This window comes from Eriocheir sinensis, unplaced genomic scaffold, assembly GCF_024679095.1.
Source record: "Eriocheir sinensis breed Jianghai 21 unplaced genomic scaffold, ASM2467909v1 Scaffold599, whole genome shotgun sequence".
Classification (NCBI taxonomy): domain Eukaryota; kingdom Metazoa; phylum Arthropoda; class Malacostraca; order Decapoda; family Varunidae; genus Eriocheir; species Eriocheir sinensis.
The window spans coordinates 260,258-280,308 of NW_026111941.1; the positions used below are offsets into that span (position 1 = coordinate 260,258).

The following is a 20,051-nucleotide window of genomic DNA, read 5'->3' on the forward strand; positions in this document are numbered from 1 at the left end:
CTTAAGCCGGATCACGCTGCCAGGGATACGAGACGGTGAGATCATTTATGGAGTAATTAATGAGCGATAAAAAGAGTTGTTTTAATACAAGCTAATGCAAATGAAATAAAAAAGTAAGAATTAAAATACAAGAAAAGATGGATCCAAAACAGTGACCGTCTACCACAGCAGAAATAGAACGGTCAGAAAGGAAACTGGAGATAAAGGTACAGAGAGAAGGATAGAAACCGTAGGAGGGTAGTTTGGAAAGCAAAGATTTGTGCCAGACCCTATCAAAAGCTTTTGATATGTCCAGCGCAATAGCAAAGGTTTCACCGAAACGGCTAAGAGAGGATGACCAAGAGTCAGTTAAGAAGGCAAGGAGATCACCAGTAGAACGCCCCTTGCGGAACCCATACTGGCGATCAGATAGAAGGTCAGAAGTGGAAAGGTACTTTTGAATCTTCCGGTTATGGATTGATTCAAAAGCTTTAGATAGACAAGAAAGTAAAGCTATAGGACGGTAGTTTGAGGGATTGGAACGGTCACCCTTCTTAGGCACAGACTGTATGAAGGCATACTTCCAGCAGGAAGGAAAGGTAGATATTGACAGGCAGAGGCGAAAGAGTTTGACCAGGCAGGGTGACAGCATGGAGGCACAGTTTTTAAGGACAATAGGAGGCACTCTATCAGGTCCATAAGCCTTCTGAGGATTGAGGCCAGAAAGGGCACAGAAAACATCATTTTGAAGAATCTTTATAACAGGCATAAAATAGTCAGAGAGGGGATGAGTAGGAGGAATATGCCCAGAATCGTCCGAGTGGAGTTTTTAGAAAAAGTCTGAGAGAAGAGTTCAGCCTTAGAGATAGATGAGACGGCAGTGTTGCCGTCAGAACTGAGGAGTGGAGGGAAAGATGAAGAAGTGAAGTTAGAGATGTTTTTGGCTAGATGCCAGAAGTCACGGAAAGAGTTAGAGAAAGCAAAGTTTTGGCATTTTCTATTAATAAAAGAGTTTTTGGTTAGTTGGAGAATAGATTTGGCACGATTCCGGGCAGAAATGTAAAGTTCGTAGTTAGCATTAGTTTGAAGGCTCTGGTACCTTTTGTGAGCTGCCTCTCTATCATTGACAGACGAGAACAAGCGTGATTAAACCAAGGCTTTTTAGCGTGAGGAGTAGAGAAAGGAAGTGGAATGTATGCCTCCATTCCAGAGACAATCACCTCTGTGATGCGCTGAGCACACACAGAGGGGTCTCCATCCTGGAAGCAGTAATCATTCCACGGGAAATCGGAAAAGTACTCAGGTCGTCCCACCGAGCTGAAGCAAAATGCCAGAAGCATCGCCTCTTCGGCGGGTCCAGAGGGTGTACAGGAGCGATAGGATAGGATACAGAAATAAGATTGTGATCGGAGGAGCCCAACGGAGAGAACAGTTTGACAGAATAAGCAGAAGGGTTTGAGGTAAGGAAGAGGTCTAGAATGTTAGGCCTGTCTCCAAGACGGTCGGGAATACGTGCAGGGTTCTGGATCAACTGCTCTAGGTCGTTGAGGATAGCAAAGTTGTAGGCTTGTTCACCAGGCTGGTCAGTGAAAGAGGATGAAAGCCAAAGCTGGTGGTGAACATTGAAATCTCCTAGGATGGAGATTTCAGCGAAGGGAGAGTGGGTCAAGATGTGCTCCACTTTAGAGTTCAAATAGCCAAAGAATTTTACATAGTTAGCAGAGTTAGGTGAGAGGTAAACAGCACAGATGTATTTAGTAACAGAATGACAATGAAGTCTTAGCCAGATGGTGGAAAATTCTGTAGAATCAAGGTTGTGGGCACGAGAGCAAATGATGTCGTTGCGCACGTAGGCGCAACATCCAGCTTTGGATTGAAATTTAGGATAGAGATAGTAGAAGGGAGCAGAGTAGCCTCAGAAACCTGTGTTTTGGTGAGGAAGAGAAGGTGAGGTTTAGAGGAAGAGAGATGGTGTTCCACAGAATGAAAATTAAAACGAAGACAGCGAATGTTAGCCCAGAATCATTCTTAAAGGAAAAGTTTGATGCAATAAAACACTATTGGTATCCTTATGTGCAAAGTGGTGTTGTGTAGTTGTATATAGCTACGCTACATATAGAGATGACATATGTACGGTATGGTGCAACATAGCGTAGCGTAGTGTGGTTGAGTTTAATGTAGTGCAGTGAGGCTGTGTGTTGTGTGGTGTTGGTTGTGGTGTGGCTGGGTGTGATATGTAGTGTGGTGTGGCTGGGTGTGATGTGTAGCATGGTGTGATGTGGCGTAAGGCAAGGCTGGGTGTGATGTGTTGCATGGTGTGATGTGGTGTAAGGCAAGGCTGGGTGTGATGTTTGGTTTGGCTGGTCGGGTTTGGTGTGGCTCGGTGTTATGTGGGATGTGGTGTAGGTTAATGTGAGGGGCAATGAGTGAAGGTAGGTGTGGAAAATGGGGTAATGGGTAAATAATGATTGGGAACCCCTGATCTAGATGATGAACGTCTACTAAAATGCCGATGTAGGATTCAAAATGCACCTCCCACACTCTGCCTGTCATCCTATACTGATCCCAAAACACAATTATTTCACCCACTTGATGGTATGGAAAGCCTATAAAAATACTCTACACAATGGCTGACACTCTAGCCTATATAAGGAAACAATATTGGATACCCCAGAATAGGCAAGCAGTAAAGCGCTACCTCAAATATTGCCAAACATGCGGCCTGTCAGACACCCAGGGCCTCCACAGCTTCCCTCTGATAGCATGAAATCACTCCGACCCTTGAGGTAACCGGGATGGATTATACTGGGGCCATCACTATATCTGGAGGTCAATCACTCCCCCGTAAATTGTACATATGTTTATTTACTTGTGCCTCCACAAGGCCGGTACATTTGGAGCTAGCTGAGGATTTAAGCGCCGAGACATTTATTCAGTTAATCCGGCGATTTCCAGCTAGGGGATCATGTCCCAGGCGTTTGATTAGTGATAACACCGCTAATTCTGTAGGTAGCTCCTCTTTCTTATTAGAGATCATAAACCACTCTCTAGTAAAACGATCATTGGAGGCTAGAAAGTGTGTTTGGACTTTCACAACTCCCCGAGCACCTTGGCAAAATGGGTTCACTGAAAGAATGACAGTCATAGTAACGAATTGCCTGAGAAAGACTCTCCACCGGACGAAGTTACCCTGGAAGAATTAAGAACTATAATAATTGAGATCGAAAATATGTTTAATAATCACCCCTTGACTTACATAGATGATTCCTCCATAAATATAGAAGCTCTGACTCCATCTCATTTAATCAATGGAAGAAGAATGGAAGCCCTTCCATCCTTATATATCAGTGCAGAGGTTAGTGATCCCACCTTACATGATCCTGCACAACATCTCAGGGTTAACTACCAAAATTTTATTAAGATTTTTAAAACTTTGGATAAACATTTGAGTTATGATTATAATTATCTATTGAGTTTGAGAGAGAGGTTCTATGGTGCTCAATCACCAGACACCTGTTCACTGAAGGTGGGAGATATAGTATTGATGAAGGGTGACACGCCTCGGGTACTGTGGCCCGAGGCAGCAGCGCAAGCCATTTTGTGAGTATCAGATACCTGAAATAAGCTATATTTTTACTGCGCAAAGCAGGTAATGTCACTTGTTGTGACTTCATGGGCTTTCATATTTATCTATTTGTGTATATTTCATGGAGGCAAAACTTACATTACTAGTTTCATTTTTACAAGTGACACGAATTTGTGACTTTATCACAATAGAATTTCACTCAAATAAGTGAATCAGACACCACAGAAATATTACCAGTGTGTGTATGAATGAATACAAAGATAACCACACACTTTGATTTAACTCCAGGATGTCTCGTGGATCATTAATAAATAAAAACAATAAATCCGAATAGGCTGGGTTAAGAAGAGGCGGGAAAGAGGAAGTGAAATTGGAGGAGATATTTTTGGCTAAGTACCAGAAGTCTCTGGAAGAATTAAAGTTAGCAAGGTGTTGACATTTGCTATTGTTATACCAGACAAAAATATATGCGAGTTGGCACTTCTCCTCTGGCCTGGCCCCTGCCCTGGCCTCTGCGGACAGCTCGGACCTGCCTTGCTCCCCTATGTATAAAGGAGTTTTTGGTAAGTCGCAGAATAGATTTGGCACGATTCCGGGCGGAAATGTAAACTCTGGAACAATCTTCCTTCTTCTGTATTTCCTTCTGCCTACGACTTGAACTCTTTCAAGAGAAGGGTATCTGGACACCTCTCCTCCCGAAATTAACCTCTCTTTCGGCCACCTCCTTGGATTCTTTTTGTGAGCAGCGAGTAGCGCTTTTTTTTTTATTATTGTTTACTTTTTTGTGCCCTTGAACTGTCTCCTTTGTTGTTAAAAAAAAAAAGCTACTCTTTAGCCCACTACCGCCTAGGGCGGCACAAAAACAATCCCTCCGCCAAGTTTGTATCCCACATTCGGTAATATTATGTGCGCCTATTGGTGGTAGTTAATACCACAAAAGGTAATTAGAAGCGATATGAGGATTGTGTCGAATAAGCCTTAAAAGATTAATTTGCCTACGTGGCAGTGTCGATGAGGGCAATCATAATTGACGTCAGAGGTTGGAAATGCGACCGCGCCTCTCTTGTACCAGACTCCAAGCCGAACACACCTTCCTCCGCGAGTGTTAAAAATTCTCAGTAAGGGAGAAGTAACCGTAGGGAGCCCTGGCTGACCGCATCGAATAACCAGACCAAGTCCACGGGCCACTCCAGTGGGTCCAGGTGTCCACGTGCCACGGAACCGACAGCCACCCCCACGCAACGCAACCCGTATCCACGCTGCCTACCACTACAGTCTTCTCCCTGCTCTGAATTCTGACAGCTAAGTGCAATATAGAGTTGGCCAACGCTGGTTTGTCTTAGTTCCGGATAAGTGTTTAGGGAGGAGTTTTAAATGTAACTCAACGCCTTTGATCCTGCTGTTGTTGATTAATCATTTCTAATTACAATTAGTTACAACAGTCATGAGGTCATGACGCCATGCATGTAAAACATTTATATGCAGACACAATGAAGGAAATCATATTTCAAATATATCCTGGAAATCTTAGTCTAAATGCGAATACTTTTTTTTTTTCTTTTCGACCTCAGTACCCCATCAGTAATTTCAGGTTTAAAGGTACCCCACAACTCACCAGGGTCCTCCACAGTACCAAGTATCTCAAACCAATTTGAGACTGCCTTTGCAAACTCCTGAGTACACGCCTGGTCCTTCAGTTTCTCAATTGGAACACCGGAGGGTTGCATCTTGAGATCTCTTGGACCAGACGCTTATCCTAAATGTTGCAATAACAAGTATGTGGCCGGTCTTTATTAACTCAGTACTTTGGAAAATCTTATAGTTTTGAAAGATCCTTCAACGTGTACTAATGAGGATGTGATCGATCTCCTTTGCCACACCACTAGCACTGCTATACCAAGTCAGGCGGTGAGGCTCGCCTCTCTAGAATCAGGAACTAAGAATCTTCAGCCTTCTGGACTTTGCGAAATTAATGAAGAAATTAACTTCTTACGTTTTTGGTAAAAGAGCCATGGGCACTAAAACATATTTTGTAGCCAACTTTTGCATTGAAGTCTCCCAAAACAACGAGTGTGTCACGTGGGGTCAATGGGCAACTACAGAGTTGGTTCGGCATAGAACCTAATTTCAAATATCGATGATGGATCTTACCTCTCAAAATCATTCTAAAAGTGTTAATAAAGGCAAATATAAAGAATATTGTGACACTTTGACTTCGATAAAGCAACTGAAGGTATTGTATCACATTGAGTTTCATGTCCATCGCAGGCAAATATAAGAGGCAGCAAAGTATGAAACTGGATCTATTGTAAACAAAAGTCCGTTATATGGGGAGCTTTCGAAGGTGCTTTTATGCAGGGGCAGTCGTCTACAGTTTTTTTCGGTCCGTACGTCTGTGAAGTCACTTGACCAAGATATAAGGACCAATAAGTATGGTGATGTTCTCTACACATATGCAGTTTAAAAAATCCACCATAAAACAGACAACAAAATATGGAGCCATTACCGTTACCATTAGCTACTATTAGCCCTTACATATTTTTTTTTCCAATAAAGGAAGCAGTTAAAGGGAAAAAAAAATAAAAGCAAAAAAAGCCTTCCATGTGCTGCTCCAGTAAAATAATGTAGAGACGAATAGCCAAAAGAGAGATAAATTTATAAATGAGAGGTGTTTTATACCCTCTTCCATTTAGAGTCTTAGACACAAAACCCGGAACTAGACTCGGGTTAAACCAAGACCTAGGTCAGGGTTCGCGCTCGATAAATGAAACACATTATCCGGATTCTGAAAAACAGAGCCATTACTCCGGATGTGTAAACAAATATGACCGTCTGGCACGAACCTGTAGCAAATTCGCCTGTTTTTTTGTGTAGCTCTACTCGCTTTAGACAATAAGATGAGGAGGCCGAAGCACTGATTCTGTTTAAATGGCAGAAAGGCTGAGGCAAGACGGGCGTGAATTTCATAGGATACCATATTTCCCTGTTGGTGTATGTGTGGGTCTGCTGAAAATATGCAAAGTAGGTATCACAGCCGATTTATAGACGGTGTTAGACCCTAAAAGGTAAACACACGGGTGTTTAATTAGGGAGCTATTGAGGAAAATCAGGTTAGTCAGTAAGATAAGTGAAACAAGGTAAATGTCCAGAACTAAGCCCACTATTTAGTTGGTGGAGCAAGACCACCAAACTTAGACGCTGACATTCCATGTTTACTTTAACTGACACTACCCTACGTTGGTAATGGACAGTTACCCACCGTCACTGTCAATAGTAACCTATCTCTATTAGGAATAGTATTTTATGGCCACTAGTAACCTGTCATGACTAGAAAATAGATTTGGATATACTCAGTATTACATAATTTGAATTTATATTAACTACTGTATATGGATTTATTTGAAGATAGCACCAAGGAGTACTGATGTGCGGAATTTATTTTTACTAAAAATTCCACAGGCTGGATTCGATCCCAGCCTAGGCAGTCTGCGCACCAGCTGTTCATCCTCCTTATCATCACTTGAAGCAGGCTTAACCCTATAAGCTCCGACGTTTTCAAATTTTAGCGCTCGGAACACCTGGCATCGTACTCATTTATCTGAACAACGATAACGCTCATGAACACTAAGTACTGGTACTGAATCAATATTCTAAAACAATAGTGAATAATGAGTGAAAAGAAGCTACTGGAAAGTTAAAAAAATAAAGGGTATAAAAAAAACGGAGGCAACTCTCTCTCTCTCTCTCTCTCTCTCTCTCTCTCTCTCTCTCTCTCTCTCTCTCTCTCCTTCCCTCCCTTCCTTGGAGGAAGAATGGAGACATCTCCACTCGCAAAACAAATATCGTACACACGCATCATCGATGTACCTCGCTGTTGATTTTCTTCCTCTTCTTTTTCCTCTTCCTCTTCTTTTTCTTCCTCTTCCTCTTCTTCTTCCTCCTTCTTCTTCTTCCTCCTCCTCTTCTTCATCTTCTTCCTCCTCCTCCTCTTCTTCTTCTTCTTCTTCTTCTTCTTCTTCTTCTTTTTCCTCCTTCTTCTTCTTCTTCTCCTTCTTCTTCTTCTTCTTCTTCTTCTTCCTCTTCTTCTTTTTCTTCTTCTTCTTCCTCCTCATCTTCTTTTTTTTCCTCTTCTTCTTCTTCTTCTTCCTCTCTTCTTCTTCCTGCTCTTCTTCTTCTTCCTCCTCTTCTTCTTCCTCTTCTTCCTTCTCCTCTTCTTATCCTTCCTCCTCCTCCTCTTCTTCTTTTTCCTCTTCTTCTTCTTCTTCTTCTTTTTCCTCCTTTTCTTCTTCTTCTCCTTCCTCTTCTTCTTCTTCTTCTTCCTCTTCTTCTTTTTCTTCTTCATCTTCCTCCTCCTCTTCTTCTTTTTCCTCTTCTTCTTCTTCTTCTTCTTCCTCCTCTTCTTCTTCTTCTTCCTCTTCTTCTTCCTCTTCTTCTTCTTCCTCCTTTTCTTCTTCTTCCTCCTCTTCTTCTTCCTTCTCTTTTTCTTCTTCTCCTCCCCTTCTTCTTCCTCTTCTTCTTCTTCTTCTTCTTCTTCTTCTTCTTCTTCTTCTTCCTCTTCTTCTTCTTCTTCTTCCTCTTCTTCATCTTCCTCTTCTTCCTCTCCTTCCTCTTCTTCTTCTTCTTTTTCTTCTTCTTCTTCTTCTTCTTCTTCTTCTTCTTCTTCCTCCTCCTTTTCTTCTTCCTCCTCTTCTTCTTCCTCCTCTTCTTCTTCTTCTGTTCCTCTTCTTCTTCTCCTCTTTTTTTCCTTCCTCCTCTTCTACTTCTACTTCTTCCTCTTCCTCTTGTTGTTGTTGGTGGTGGTGGTGTTGGTGTTGGTGGTGGTGGTAGCGGTATTGGTGATGGTGGTGATGGTGGTGGTGGTGGTGGTGGTGGTGGTGATGATGGTGGTTGTGGTTGTGGTGATGGTGGTTGTGGTGGTGGTGGTGATGATGGTGGTGGTGGTGGTAGTGGTGATGGTGGTGGTAGTGGTGATGGTGGTGGTGGTGGTGGTGGTGATGATGGTGGTGGTGGTGGTAGTGGTGATGGTGGTGGTTGTGGTGGTGGTGATGATGGTGGTGGTGGTGGTGGTAGTGGTGATGCTGGTGGTTGTGGTAGTGGTGATGATGGTGGTGGTGGTGGTGGTGATGACCACCTGGGTGCAGTGATTGTAGCAAAAAATACCAAAATATGGGAAATTAGGTTGAAATGGGGGCTACTCTCGGTCCTGATCTGGGTCTTGTGTTGCAAGTGAACCGGAGATACTCTGCTTTTCAGTGGAGTTACTCCAGTTCACTCAGGTCCTCTAAAATGGGTATATACAGGTTACGGCGTTAGCTGATAAATAGCGCTAAATGAAACACGCCAGTTCACGGGAACCCAGGACCCAGAAACGGGTCACGCTAAATGAGGACATTCCAGAGTTAACCAGTAAAAGTGATGAAAGAATGAAGCTGATGGTTAGCTCTCACAAAAGTATTTTTTGACAAAATAGGGAAGAGCTAGAGCAGAAAGTCGAGCGAACCGGGCCGCAGGAGGGGTGAAAGCATGCATTTAGCAATTTCAGAAGAGCAGTCACCATGAACTTATCGATAAAAGATAGGAAGAAAACTGTCAATAAGAGGAGGGGAGTTAATAAGACGAAAGAGCCTTTGACTTTACTCTGTCCATAAGACCTGCGTGTGAAGCCGCCCCCCCCCCCCCCCACCCACACACACACACACACACACACGAGATGCATCCTCCATGCTATTGCGGACAAAGCCCTTTTAATGAACAATATCTGTAAGAGGGGAAAAAACGGTGGAAACGTTACGCAGCCTTGATGGAGGTGATTTTCTAAGAGAAGAAATAAAAGATTTCAACTTGAGATTATTATTATTATTATTATTATTATTATTATTATTATTATTATTATTATTATTATTTTTATTATTATTATTATTATTATCTCTATATTAATACCCTTGCATACCTTCCTTCCTTCGTTCATGTTTCACGCCTTGGTATCATATCCTCTACCCCGTTTTCTTAAACATATCAACAGCCTCGACCCCGTTATCTCGAAAATATCAACAACCTCGACCCCGTTATCTCCAACACATCAACAGTCTAGACCCCGTTAGTGCGAACACACCAACAGCCTCGACCCCGTTAGTGCCAACACACCAACAGCCTCGACCCTGTTAGTGCGAACACACCAACAGCTTCGACCCCGTTAGTGTCGACCACAGTGAGCTGAGGGAGATACTGCGGACGTTCTTCAACAGCGAGGCGCTGGGCGTTGCTGGGCTTCCCTCTGGCGCCTTTGGGTATGCACCTCCCAGCCTGGTCTCTAGGCTCTGGCTCTTTATTAATGCCTGCATCTGCCAACAGTACATACCCTCTCAGGTCTTGGCAGTGCAAATAGTTCCCTTGCCAAAGTGCAAAGTTAAAAACCCTGTTCTCTAGCAACTATAGGCCCATAGCCATTGCGACTACCTTGTCAAAAGTGATTGAGAAGGCAGTGCTGCACCTCCTAGAGGCCTACCTGAACACACTAGACAATTAGTTAAGTTATAAGAAAGGGCACGGCACTGAGATATGTGTGTGGACGTTGAAGAATATCATTGAGTACAACACTTCCAGTGGCTCACCTGTCTACCTGTCCTTCATTGACGCCAGAGAGGCCTTTGACATAGTGAACTACTGGAAGCTGTTTAATAAACTGCTTGTAAGGGGAACTCCTGGGTACAATGTCAAGCTCCTAATATACTGGTACACTACCCAGGAATCTGCTGTAAAATGGGGGGCTTCCATTTCGTTACTATTTAAGACAGTCAATGGTATTCGCCAGGGAGAGATCCTGTCTCCCTACCTGTACACCGTCTACACAGATGATCTCACTGCCGCTCTGCGTGACACAGGCTGCCACTTACATGATAAGTGCATCAACTCGCTGAGTTATGCTATTATTTTTTTTTTACGTCGTGGCCTATTGCGCCGGTAGGCTTCTTCCCGGTGGATCCTGATGGTCGGTCCAAGGCTTCTTCCCGGTGCTGATGGTCGGCCCAGCCCGTTCTGGCGCAGGCGAGTGTTTATAGTGGCGCCATCTTGCATTGGCTCATGCTGCCCTCCCGGAGCTCATCTTTAATCCTAGAATCTAGAGTCCGGGTTGATAGGTGGTCTTCTGGACAGCATGTGGGTAGTTTTAAGCCACTCGGCGGCGGCTGAAAGATCCCAGCTTGGTGGCACCGGTCGGGGATTGAACTCGCGTCCTCCTGAACGCGGGGCCGTCTTGCTATCCATTCAACCACCGCCTACCCTAAATGATGACATGGTACTGATGGTGCCCACCGTGGAGGCTCTGCAGGACCTTAGTGGAGTGTGTCAGGCGTATGCTACCACGCACGATATTGTCTACAACACCACCAAGACAGAGTGCATGGTAGTGCCGCCGCCACACTCCAGGGTGGACTACCAAACATCAGCGTGGCTAAGTGGGAGTGCACTTACATTTGTGAATAGATTCACATACCTGGGCCATGTCCTCAACAGGGAAAGGACCGATGATGATGACATCAAGAAGCAGACCACCAGGGTCACAGTCATCGGCAACACGCTGCTGAGGAAATTCTCCTTTTGCAGCACGGAGGTGAAGTTGGAGTTATTCAGGAGCCACTGCTACTCTCTCTACTGCAACTCGCAGTGGTCGCGGTATAGGGCTGCCTCCATGAATCGTCTTAGGGTCTGTCATAACGACATCCTCAAGCAGCTTCTGGGGCTTCCTAGATAAACTAGCTCATCCCTCGCATTCACCGGGGACGGTATGAATTGTCTGGCTGTGCTGCGTCGCCACGCCGCGTACAGTATGAGGACTAGAGTGGAACAATCTGGGAACTCCATCATCACCTCCGTCAAACAGAGCTCGGCCTATGCATGTAGATCAATGCGACGGGAGTGGCTGGGCCTTCTGTTCGTGTATATTCTGCATATGTGTGCCTCGCACACGCATATATAATTATAAGCTGTCATTATTTAAGCGTATATGTATCTCGATTGATCTCGTTTGTTTACTTGTCCTCTTTTCTTATAATTATATGCTGCTGGGCGAAATAAAAATTATTGTTATTATTATTATTATTATTATTATTATTATTATTATTATTATTATTATTATTAGTTTTATTTTTATTATTATTATTATTATTATTATTATTATTAATATTATTATTATTATTATTATTATTATTATTTTATTATTATTATTATTATTGTTATTATTATTATTATTAAGAGGATTAGCAGAGGTTTTAGAGAAAAAGCAAGAGGATTGAGAGGTTAAGAAGAGGATTAAGAAAAAATAGAAAAGGATTAAGAGGTTTAGAAAAGGATTAAGAGGAAACGGAAGATAATTACGAGTTTTAAAAGAGGACTAATAGGTATACAAGAGGTTTACGAGAAGGAAAATTATTAAGAGATTTAGAAGAGGATTAAGAGGTTTAGAAAAGTATTAAGAGGAAATGGAAGATGATTATGAGTTTTAGAAAAGGACTAATAGGTTTACAAGAGGCTTACAAGGAGGAAAAGGATTAAGAGATTTAGAAGAGGATTGAGAGGAAATGGAGGAGGATTACGAGTTGTAGAAGATGATTAAGAGGATTAAGAGGTTTACAAAATGTTTACAAGGAGGAGGAAGAGGATTAGGAGATTTAGAAGAGGATTCAGAGGTTTAGAAGAGGATTAAGAGGAAAAGGAGGAGGATTAAGAGGAAAATGAAGATGATTAAGAGGTTTAGAAGAGGATTAACAGGAAACGGAAGAGGATTACAAGTTTTAGAAAAGGATTAAGAGGTTTAAGAGATATTTGCGCGTAGGATGAAGAGGATTAAGAGTATGAAGAGGATTAAGAGAAAGAGGATGAGGATTAAGAGGTTTAGAAAAGGAGTAAGAGGTTTAGAAGATGATTAAAAGGTTTAGAAGAGGATTAAAATGTTTAGAAGAGGATTAAGAGATTTACAAGAGGTTTACGAGGAGAAGGAAGAGGATTAAGAAATTTAGAAGATTATTAAGAGGAAGAGGAGGAGGAGGATTACGAAATTTACCGTGGTATATCCACGGGTCCCGCTAGTTATTATTATTATTATTATTATTATTATTATTATTATTATTATTATTATTATTATTATTATTATTATTATTATCATTGTTTCTATAAATGATCATGCCAAGAGCAATACCGTATAATTTTGCAATTATAGCACCAGGAGGTGTCAGTGTAAGTCGAGACACAGATAAAAAAAAAAGGAAAGGAAGGACTTAACGCGACTGCAAAAGGAAAACGTTGACCAACTTAAAAAAAAAAATTAAGAGTGGAAGAACTGCGGAACCCGTACTAGCGATCAGAGTGAAAGACAAAAGTGGATAGATGCTCAAGAACTTTCCTGTTAAGGATTGTTTCAAAAGTTTTAGGAGGATCTTCTGTCAAAAGTTGTTGAGTAACGCATGATAATGACGTTGAGTTGACACATCGACAATAGAGTCGATAGAACAGTTTGTTTTGGGAGAAAAAAATCATTAATTAACAACGGAAAGAGAGTGGAAGATACGGCAGAACCCTGCAGGACACCGCTGATGACAGGTTTAGGTGAAAAACAGTGACAGATCAGGTCTGCCGGAAAGGAAACTGAAGATAGTAAACTTTCGAGCTGTCTAAATCAACAGTAAAAGTTGCGCCGAAACGGTTAAGAGAGGACCTAACTACCCAGGAAGTAGTTAGGAAAGCAAGTAGATTACCACTACAGAGCTCCTTGAGGAACCCGTACTAGCGATCAGAGAGAAGGACAAATGTGGATAGATGCTTAAGAATTTTCCTGTTAAGGATTGTTTCAAAAGTTTTAAAAAAGACAAGAAAGTAAAGTCATAGGACGGTAGTTTGATGGATTAAAGCAATTACCCTTCTCAGGCACACGCTGTATATAGGCATACTTAGAACAGGAAGGAAAGGTAGATGTTGAAAGCCAAAAAAAAAAAAATTTGTCCGGGCAGGGTGTCAGCAGTCCACCGTTTCTCTCCTTCTTTCTCCGAGCATCGTATTTACCGGTTTCTGACCTATAACTATTGCCACGAAGCACCAAAAATTCACAACCTTCACGATAACTCTCTATGAAGGCAGCTATTAGTGTGGAGAACACAGCTTTGGGTCGGGAATTGGCAAACATTTGAGGCTGAGTAGGACGAGCTGACGGTGGTCAGCACAAAAGCACAGTTATTAAGGACAAGAGGAGGCATTGAAGCTAGAGGGGCATTATTAAGAATCTTAATAATAGACATTGCTTAATCAAAGGCAGGGTGAGTAGAATATTAATTTCCTGAATCGTCCACAGTGGATTTTTTAGAAACAATCTGAGCGAAGTATTCAGCTTAGAGACAGATGTATCAGACCTGCTGGGCAAAACTACCCGTATGTAAATACTATGCATAATAGGGAGAAGCCATCAATATTCATAGTTGGCGTATTGTTCGAGTCAGATACTATGCATAATAGGGAGAAGCCATCAATACTCTTAGTTGGCGTATTGTTCGAGTCAGATATTATTATTCAAGGCAATCAGTTATTCGTGGGAACTCGCCGCGTGGCGTAAGGCAGCACTCCACTTGGAAAATTCTCACATATCAAGATAGTGTTCTCGAGAGTAACCACTGATTATGTCTTTGCTTAGAAGTAAAAATAAAAGTATTTTCAATACATAGAGGCAAAGGCTGAATAAATTCAAATGCTGGTTAGGACCAGTAACCTAACTTGAGCAGACCATGTCATGCATAAGTAAAATAGTGGCGGCCTAAGAATTACAGAAGATAGGCCAGACAGAGGATCAGGAGGGAATATGATATTAAAACATTTGCCGAAGCAGAATATCTTACACTGACATATAAGTGGATGACGTTGAGAAAGGCATGTGTCATGCAGTGGACTAATGACGTGTGCATGGTTATAATGATAACGGCAAATATACACTAAGACTATGTTTCGGCATGAGATTAAGCATTATTTCCCCTTCAACTCAGTTTGATTTGCGGCAGGCTGACGCATTACAAAAATTGGAGCTGCCACAGTGTAATCAATCGTGTATCCTAATTTAGCTTCTAAGTATAAGACATAATAAATTGGTGCGTACGAAATCACCAACAAAGTTAGGTGTACTGACGTATTCATATTCTAAGATCAGTTCGCTGAATGCTGAAGCTTTGGAGATATTTGAGTTGCTAGTGTGTTAATGTGTATCAGACTCCGCTGAACGAAGAAGTGCACCATAACCTTATTCCGACCAAATAACGAAGATATTCATTTATTTTTATACAGTCTAATATTATTTTAATATGGTAACATTTTTTTTTAAGTTGATCGAAAAAGAATTGAGAAAAATACCGAAGAGAAGCGAGGGATGCTATGTGAAAAGGCGAAATGTTAAAGAAAGAAAGGAAGACTGAAGAGGTGGGTTGGCTGTGATGAAAATCTCGAGGCAATCTCGTGACAGAGGGAGATACATAAACAAGTTCAATGAAGGCAATTTTTGTCTGAAATGGTGACCCCGTTTGAAAGCTGGAACAGGTTAAGACAAAGAGTGAGAAGAAAAAGAACATGGCGGTATTTAGTACGTAGCTAAAGAGAGTTTCATAATATTCATTAGAGTAGATTAGGGAAAAGCCAATTCCACTCTTAAGTTTGAGGAAAATAGTATCTTCACCAGTGTGAAGTACAGTTGAGTTATTTATGAATGAACATCAATGTACAGTAATTTTGAAAGATGGAGCACTACAACACGGAAATCTAGAACTTTGTATAAACTGATAAGTTACTTTTACTCACTTTGTATAAACTGATGTTACTTTTACTCATTTATCGGGGGTGGCTGAGTGGTCAGCGTGCGGGCGTATTGAGCCCGTGGACCTAGGTTGAATTCCACTGAAACACACTGATTTTTCAAATCATCGCCGAGTGGCGGAAAATTACCTCCACATGCTGTTCAGATCTTCAATCAACCCTACCTTCAGCGACTTCGGTCAAGAGGAGCATCGGGGGCATCATGGGCCAAGCAGGGTCGTACAGCACGGCAGTCACTATTTAAATCAAATTCGCCGGCGTCACTAATGGGCTGGGGTCGTCGAGGAGACCCCTCAAGAGAGCATACCGGCGCTACAGTTTCCTAGCCTCACAATTTAATAGTTGTTAATTGGTTGATTATTGCTTATTTGATTAATGTTGCCTTCTGACTGGTGGAATCCCGACTAACATATATTTCAGTCCGAAAGTCGTATTTATAATCCCAGTTCGTATATGTACATGTTTATGAGAAAAAGCGGGAGGGTTCAAGTCTCGTGAATCTTAAAATACGGCTACATTAAAAAAAAATGCGAACTCATTATAGTCATCACTTACTCTTTAAGCAACAATAACAACACACACGGAGTAACTGATTTACATAGATTTACATAGAAAATCAGACCACACAGACCCCAAGGTCCAGACTAGGTGGTCTGCCCTTAACCCGTCCGCTGCGATTGGCACGGATTTGTCTTTCGCTGGTAGTCTGGTAACATATTCCCAGGTCTTTCTCTGCCTCTGTGTTGGATAGTGGAGTGTTTCCCATGTAGTACTGGTATGCTGGATATCCCCTCCTGAGGTGCATGACTACATTTTTCTTCATTGAATTTTAGAAGCTACTTTTTGTTCCATTCCCGTAAATTGGTGATGTCTTCTACTAGGAAATCCGCAGTCAAGGGGTTAAACCTAAGTGATTTTACATTAATCAGAAGGCTCCAAACGGTTGCATGTCAACTCTAGTTGATATTAAGTTGAAGGAAGTGACGGTCGAGCTTGTTTTTGAAGAAGTCAATCGTGTTACACTGGACCACTGACGATGGAAACTTATTCTATTCTCGCACTACAACGTTGGTAAAGAAAAATTTGGTGTAGTCTGAATTTACTTGTCTACATTTGAGTTTTACGCCATTGTTCCTCGTACGCAAAGTGTCATCGATAATAAACAATGTTGACCTGTCTACATTTGTGAAACCATTAAGTATTTTGAAACATTCGATCAGTTTTCCTCGGAGGCGACGTTTCTCAAGAGAGAACATGTTAAGGGTGGAAAGCCTTTCTTCGTAAGATTTGTTGCGCTAGGAAGGGATCATTTTTGTTGCCCGACGCTGAACACCTAATTTAGCAATGTCCTTTGCATGTAGGGGAGACCAAAACTGTACCGCATATTCCTAGTGGAGTCTGACTAAACTATTGTATAGTGGATGTATTACATCTTTATTCTTGAATAAAAAGTTTTTTTTAAAGAAGCCCAACGTTTTGTTCGCTTTATTTGCTGCATCGATGCATTGCTGTGAGAATTTGAGGTTTGACGCGATTTTGATCCCCAAGTCCTTTACGCATTGAACACTTTTGAGTTTAACGCCGCGCATTTCGTAATCGACCTTCTTATTCGTTGTTCCAACTTGAAGGACCTGGCACTTGTCTACGTTAAAGGGCATCTCCCATCTATCAGACCAATCTGAAATTTTGTACAAATCCTCTTGAAGGCTTTGCCTGTCTTCGTCAGTGTGAACCGAGCTACCAGTCTTTGTGTCGTCTGCAAATTTACTAATGCTGCCATATACTACTATATATACTACTAATATATACTAATATATACTACTATAAACTACTATAAATACTACTAATGAGTACCATAGTAAAGGGTGTGGGGGTCATGGCCGAGTCTCATTCTATCATAGATAATAAAACATCTACTCCCACGGCATACATTTCTCTATCAGCCACGTCACTTCATAATGTAATCTCGCTGTGGCTGGAGAATAGCAGCAGAGGGACAGCGCAGCATTGCCTCGCAACATTTCGACCCCACCTGGCGCTATGTTGTTGCTTCTGCTAATGCTGAGCCTTGGGGTAGCTGCCGACACTACCGTGGACGGTTAGTGTGTGTATCTTTTTTTTTTTTTTTTAACGTTTTGCCTTTGGCGCCGGTAGGCTTTCGCGGTGTGGCCTGATCGTCGGTCCCAGCCTGCTATGGCCCAGGCAAATGTTTATGTTGGCGCCATCTTGCTCGGCTCATGTTGCCCCCCGAAGCTCATCTTTGATCCTCTTAGAATCTAGAGTCCGGATTGATAGGTGGTTTTCAGGACAGCATGTGGATCGTCTTAACACACTCGGTGGCGATTGAAAAAAAATCAGCTACTGGCAGCGGCCGCGACGCAAACCAGCATTATTTTAACGCCACGCCCGCGTCCTAACCACCCAGCTACTACCGCGCGCGCGTGTGCGTGTGTGTGTGTGTGTGTGTGTGTGTGTAATTCGCCACGGCCTAATCACGAGCTTGATTTGTCATTGCTACCAAGTACCCTCCGATTAGATCAATCTCATTATAGTCGGTCTCTGGGTATTGCTGGGACCTTCACACATCACACACCCCATCCCCCTTGCTCAAGAGAGAAAAACGTGTGTGTGTGTGTGTGTGTGTGTGTGTGTGTTTATAACAGGAGACTCGCAAAACAAGTAACAATTTTCAAATAGTATCATGAGCGTATTACTTCTGTTAAAACAACTATTTATATAATTATTATTGTTGTAAATATTTTTATTGCTATTATTATCATTATTATTATTATTATTATTATTATTATTATTATTATTATTATTATTATAATTATAATAATAATAATTATTATTATTATTATTATTATTATTATTATTATTATTATTATTATTATTATTATTATTAGTAGTAGTAGTAGTAGTAGTAGTAGTAGTATGATCATTATTGTTACAATTATTATCATTAATATTTTTATTATTATTATTATTATTATTATTATTATTATTATTATTATTATTATTATTATTATTATTGTTATTATTATCATTATCATTATCATTATATCATTATTATTATTATTATTATTATTATTATTATTATTATTATTATTATTATTATTATTCGTATTATTATTATTGTAATTGCTATAATTAGTATTACTATTGTTATTATATTCATAAATATTTTTATAATCTTATTATTATTGTTGTTGGGATTACTTCAATAATATTATATACAATAATAGTAATAATAATGATAATAAATAATAAAATTAATTTTATTATTATTATTATTATTATTATTATTATTATTATTATTATTATTATTATTATTTATATTATTTTCCCTATTATTATTATTATTATTATTATTATTATTATTATTATTATTATCATTATTACTATAATTATTATTATTATTGTTATTATTATTGTTGTTGTTATTATTATGATTATAAATATTATTGCTATTATTATTATTATTATTATTATTATTATTATTATTATTATTATTATTATTGTTGTTATTATTATTATTATTATTATTATTATTATTATTATTATTTATTTTTATTGTTGTTTTTGTTCCCATTATTATTATTGCTTTGTTACCCTCCTCCTCATCCCTAAAGCTAATAATTTATTTTGGCCTATAGTTGCAGTTGGGTACAAATGCAGTACCCGTATAGAAGCCAAAATGAATTACCAAATTAGCCGAAGAGATTCCTTGATGCTTCCTTCTTGAGAAATATTAAGTCATAGGGACATTAATATTATTTTCCTTATTATTATTATTATTATTATTATTATTATTATTATTATTATTATTATTATATTATCATAATTATTATTGTTATAATTATTATTATTATTATTATTATTATTGTTATTATTATTATTATTATTATTATTATTATTATTATTATTATTATTATTATTATTATAATTAGAGTATATGCAGACGATAGAGTGATTTTTCTAGAGTTTTCTAAAGAAAGGATGAAAAAGCATACAGATGATAGTAAGTAAAAAGCATGGCAGATGATGAAGGAAATGTACGCCCTAAATTCTTTGCGAAACCTGCGCTTCTGACTGTTTCCTTTTCTCCTACGGTAGGCGTAAGAAATGGACGGCTTAATCTTTGTCCGCTGGCATGGGAGATATACCCGTGTTCATGTACGTGGGCAGAGGACCTCGGCCAGCCAGATCTTTACTGTTCCAACATTGAAAGCCTGTCGGAGCTTCAAAACATCTTCCTGGTGAGTGTTTCGCTGAAAAACAGTTAATCTTCACAGCTGCAGCTTCTTATCTCCGAACGTCTAATTTATAATGTTGGGAGTTAACAAAAAACAATGAAAAAACTAAAGTAAAATATATCAAAGTCATTGCTACCAAAAGGTAAAGGATATTTTCCAAGGCGGAATTGTTATGAATGAACATTTACTTTAGTCCGTCCAGTGTTTGCATCATCCCTGCTCAGTGGCGTATGATTGTTTATGAGAAAGGGGGTGAATTAAGTATCGTGACGTTATTCTTTATATCACTATATTAAAAGTGTTATCAAACATTCAGAGAATTGTAAACCTACCACCACAGACTCGGTGATTTGTATCTGAGTTGCCAGTTTATCTTTTATATCCAACTCACT

The 20,051-nt window shown here is 40.2% G+C and overlaps 1 protein-coding gene across 1 annotated transcript; it reads left to right on the forward strand.

The window, feature by feature from the left end:
- Nucleotides 1–17,340: 17,340 nt before the first annotated feature.
- Nucleotides 17,341–19,662, forward strand: LOC126993291 (uncharacterized; the record flags this gene model as incomplete). The annotated part of the gene is given in 2 exon segments (XM_050852249.1): nucleotides 17,341–17,501; nucleotides 19,520–19,662. Coding segments are annotated over 2 exon segments (201 nt in total), but the record flags the coding sequence as incomplete, so codon positions are not given.
- Between the last annotated feature and the right edge of the window lie 389 nt (nucleotides 19,663–20,051).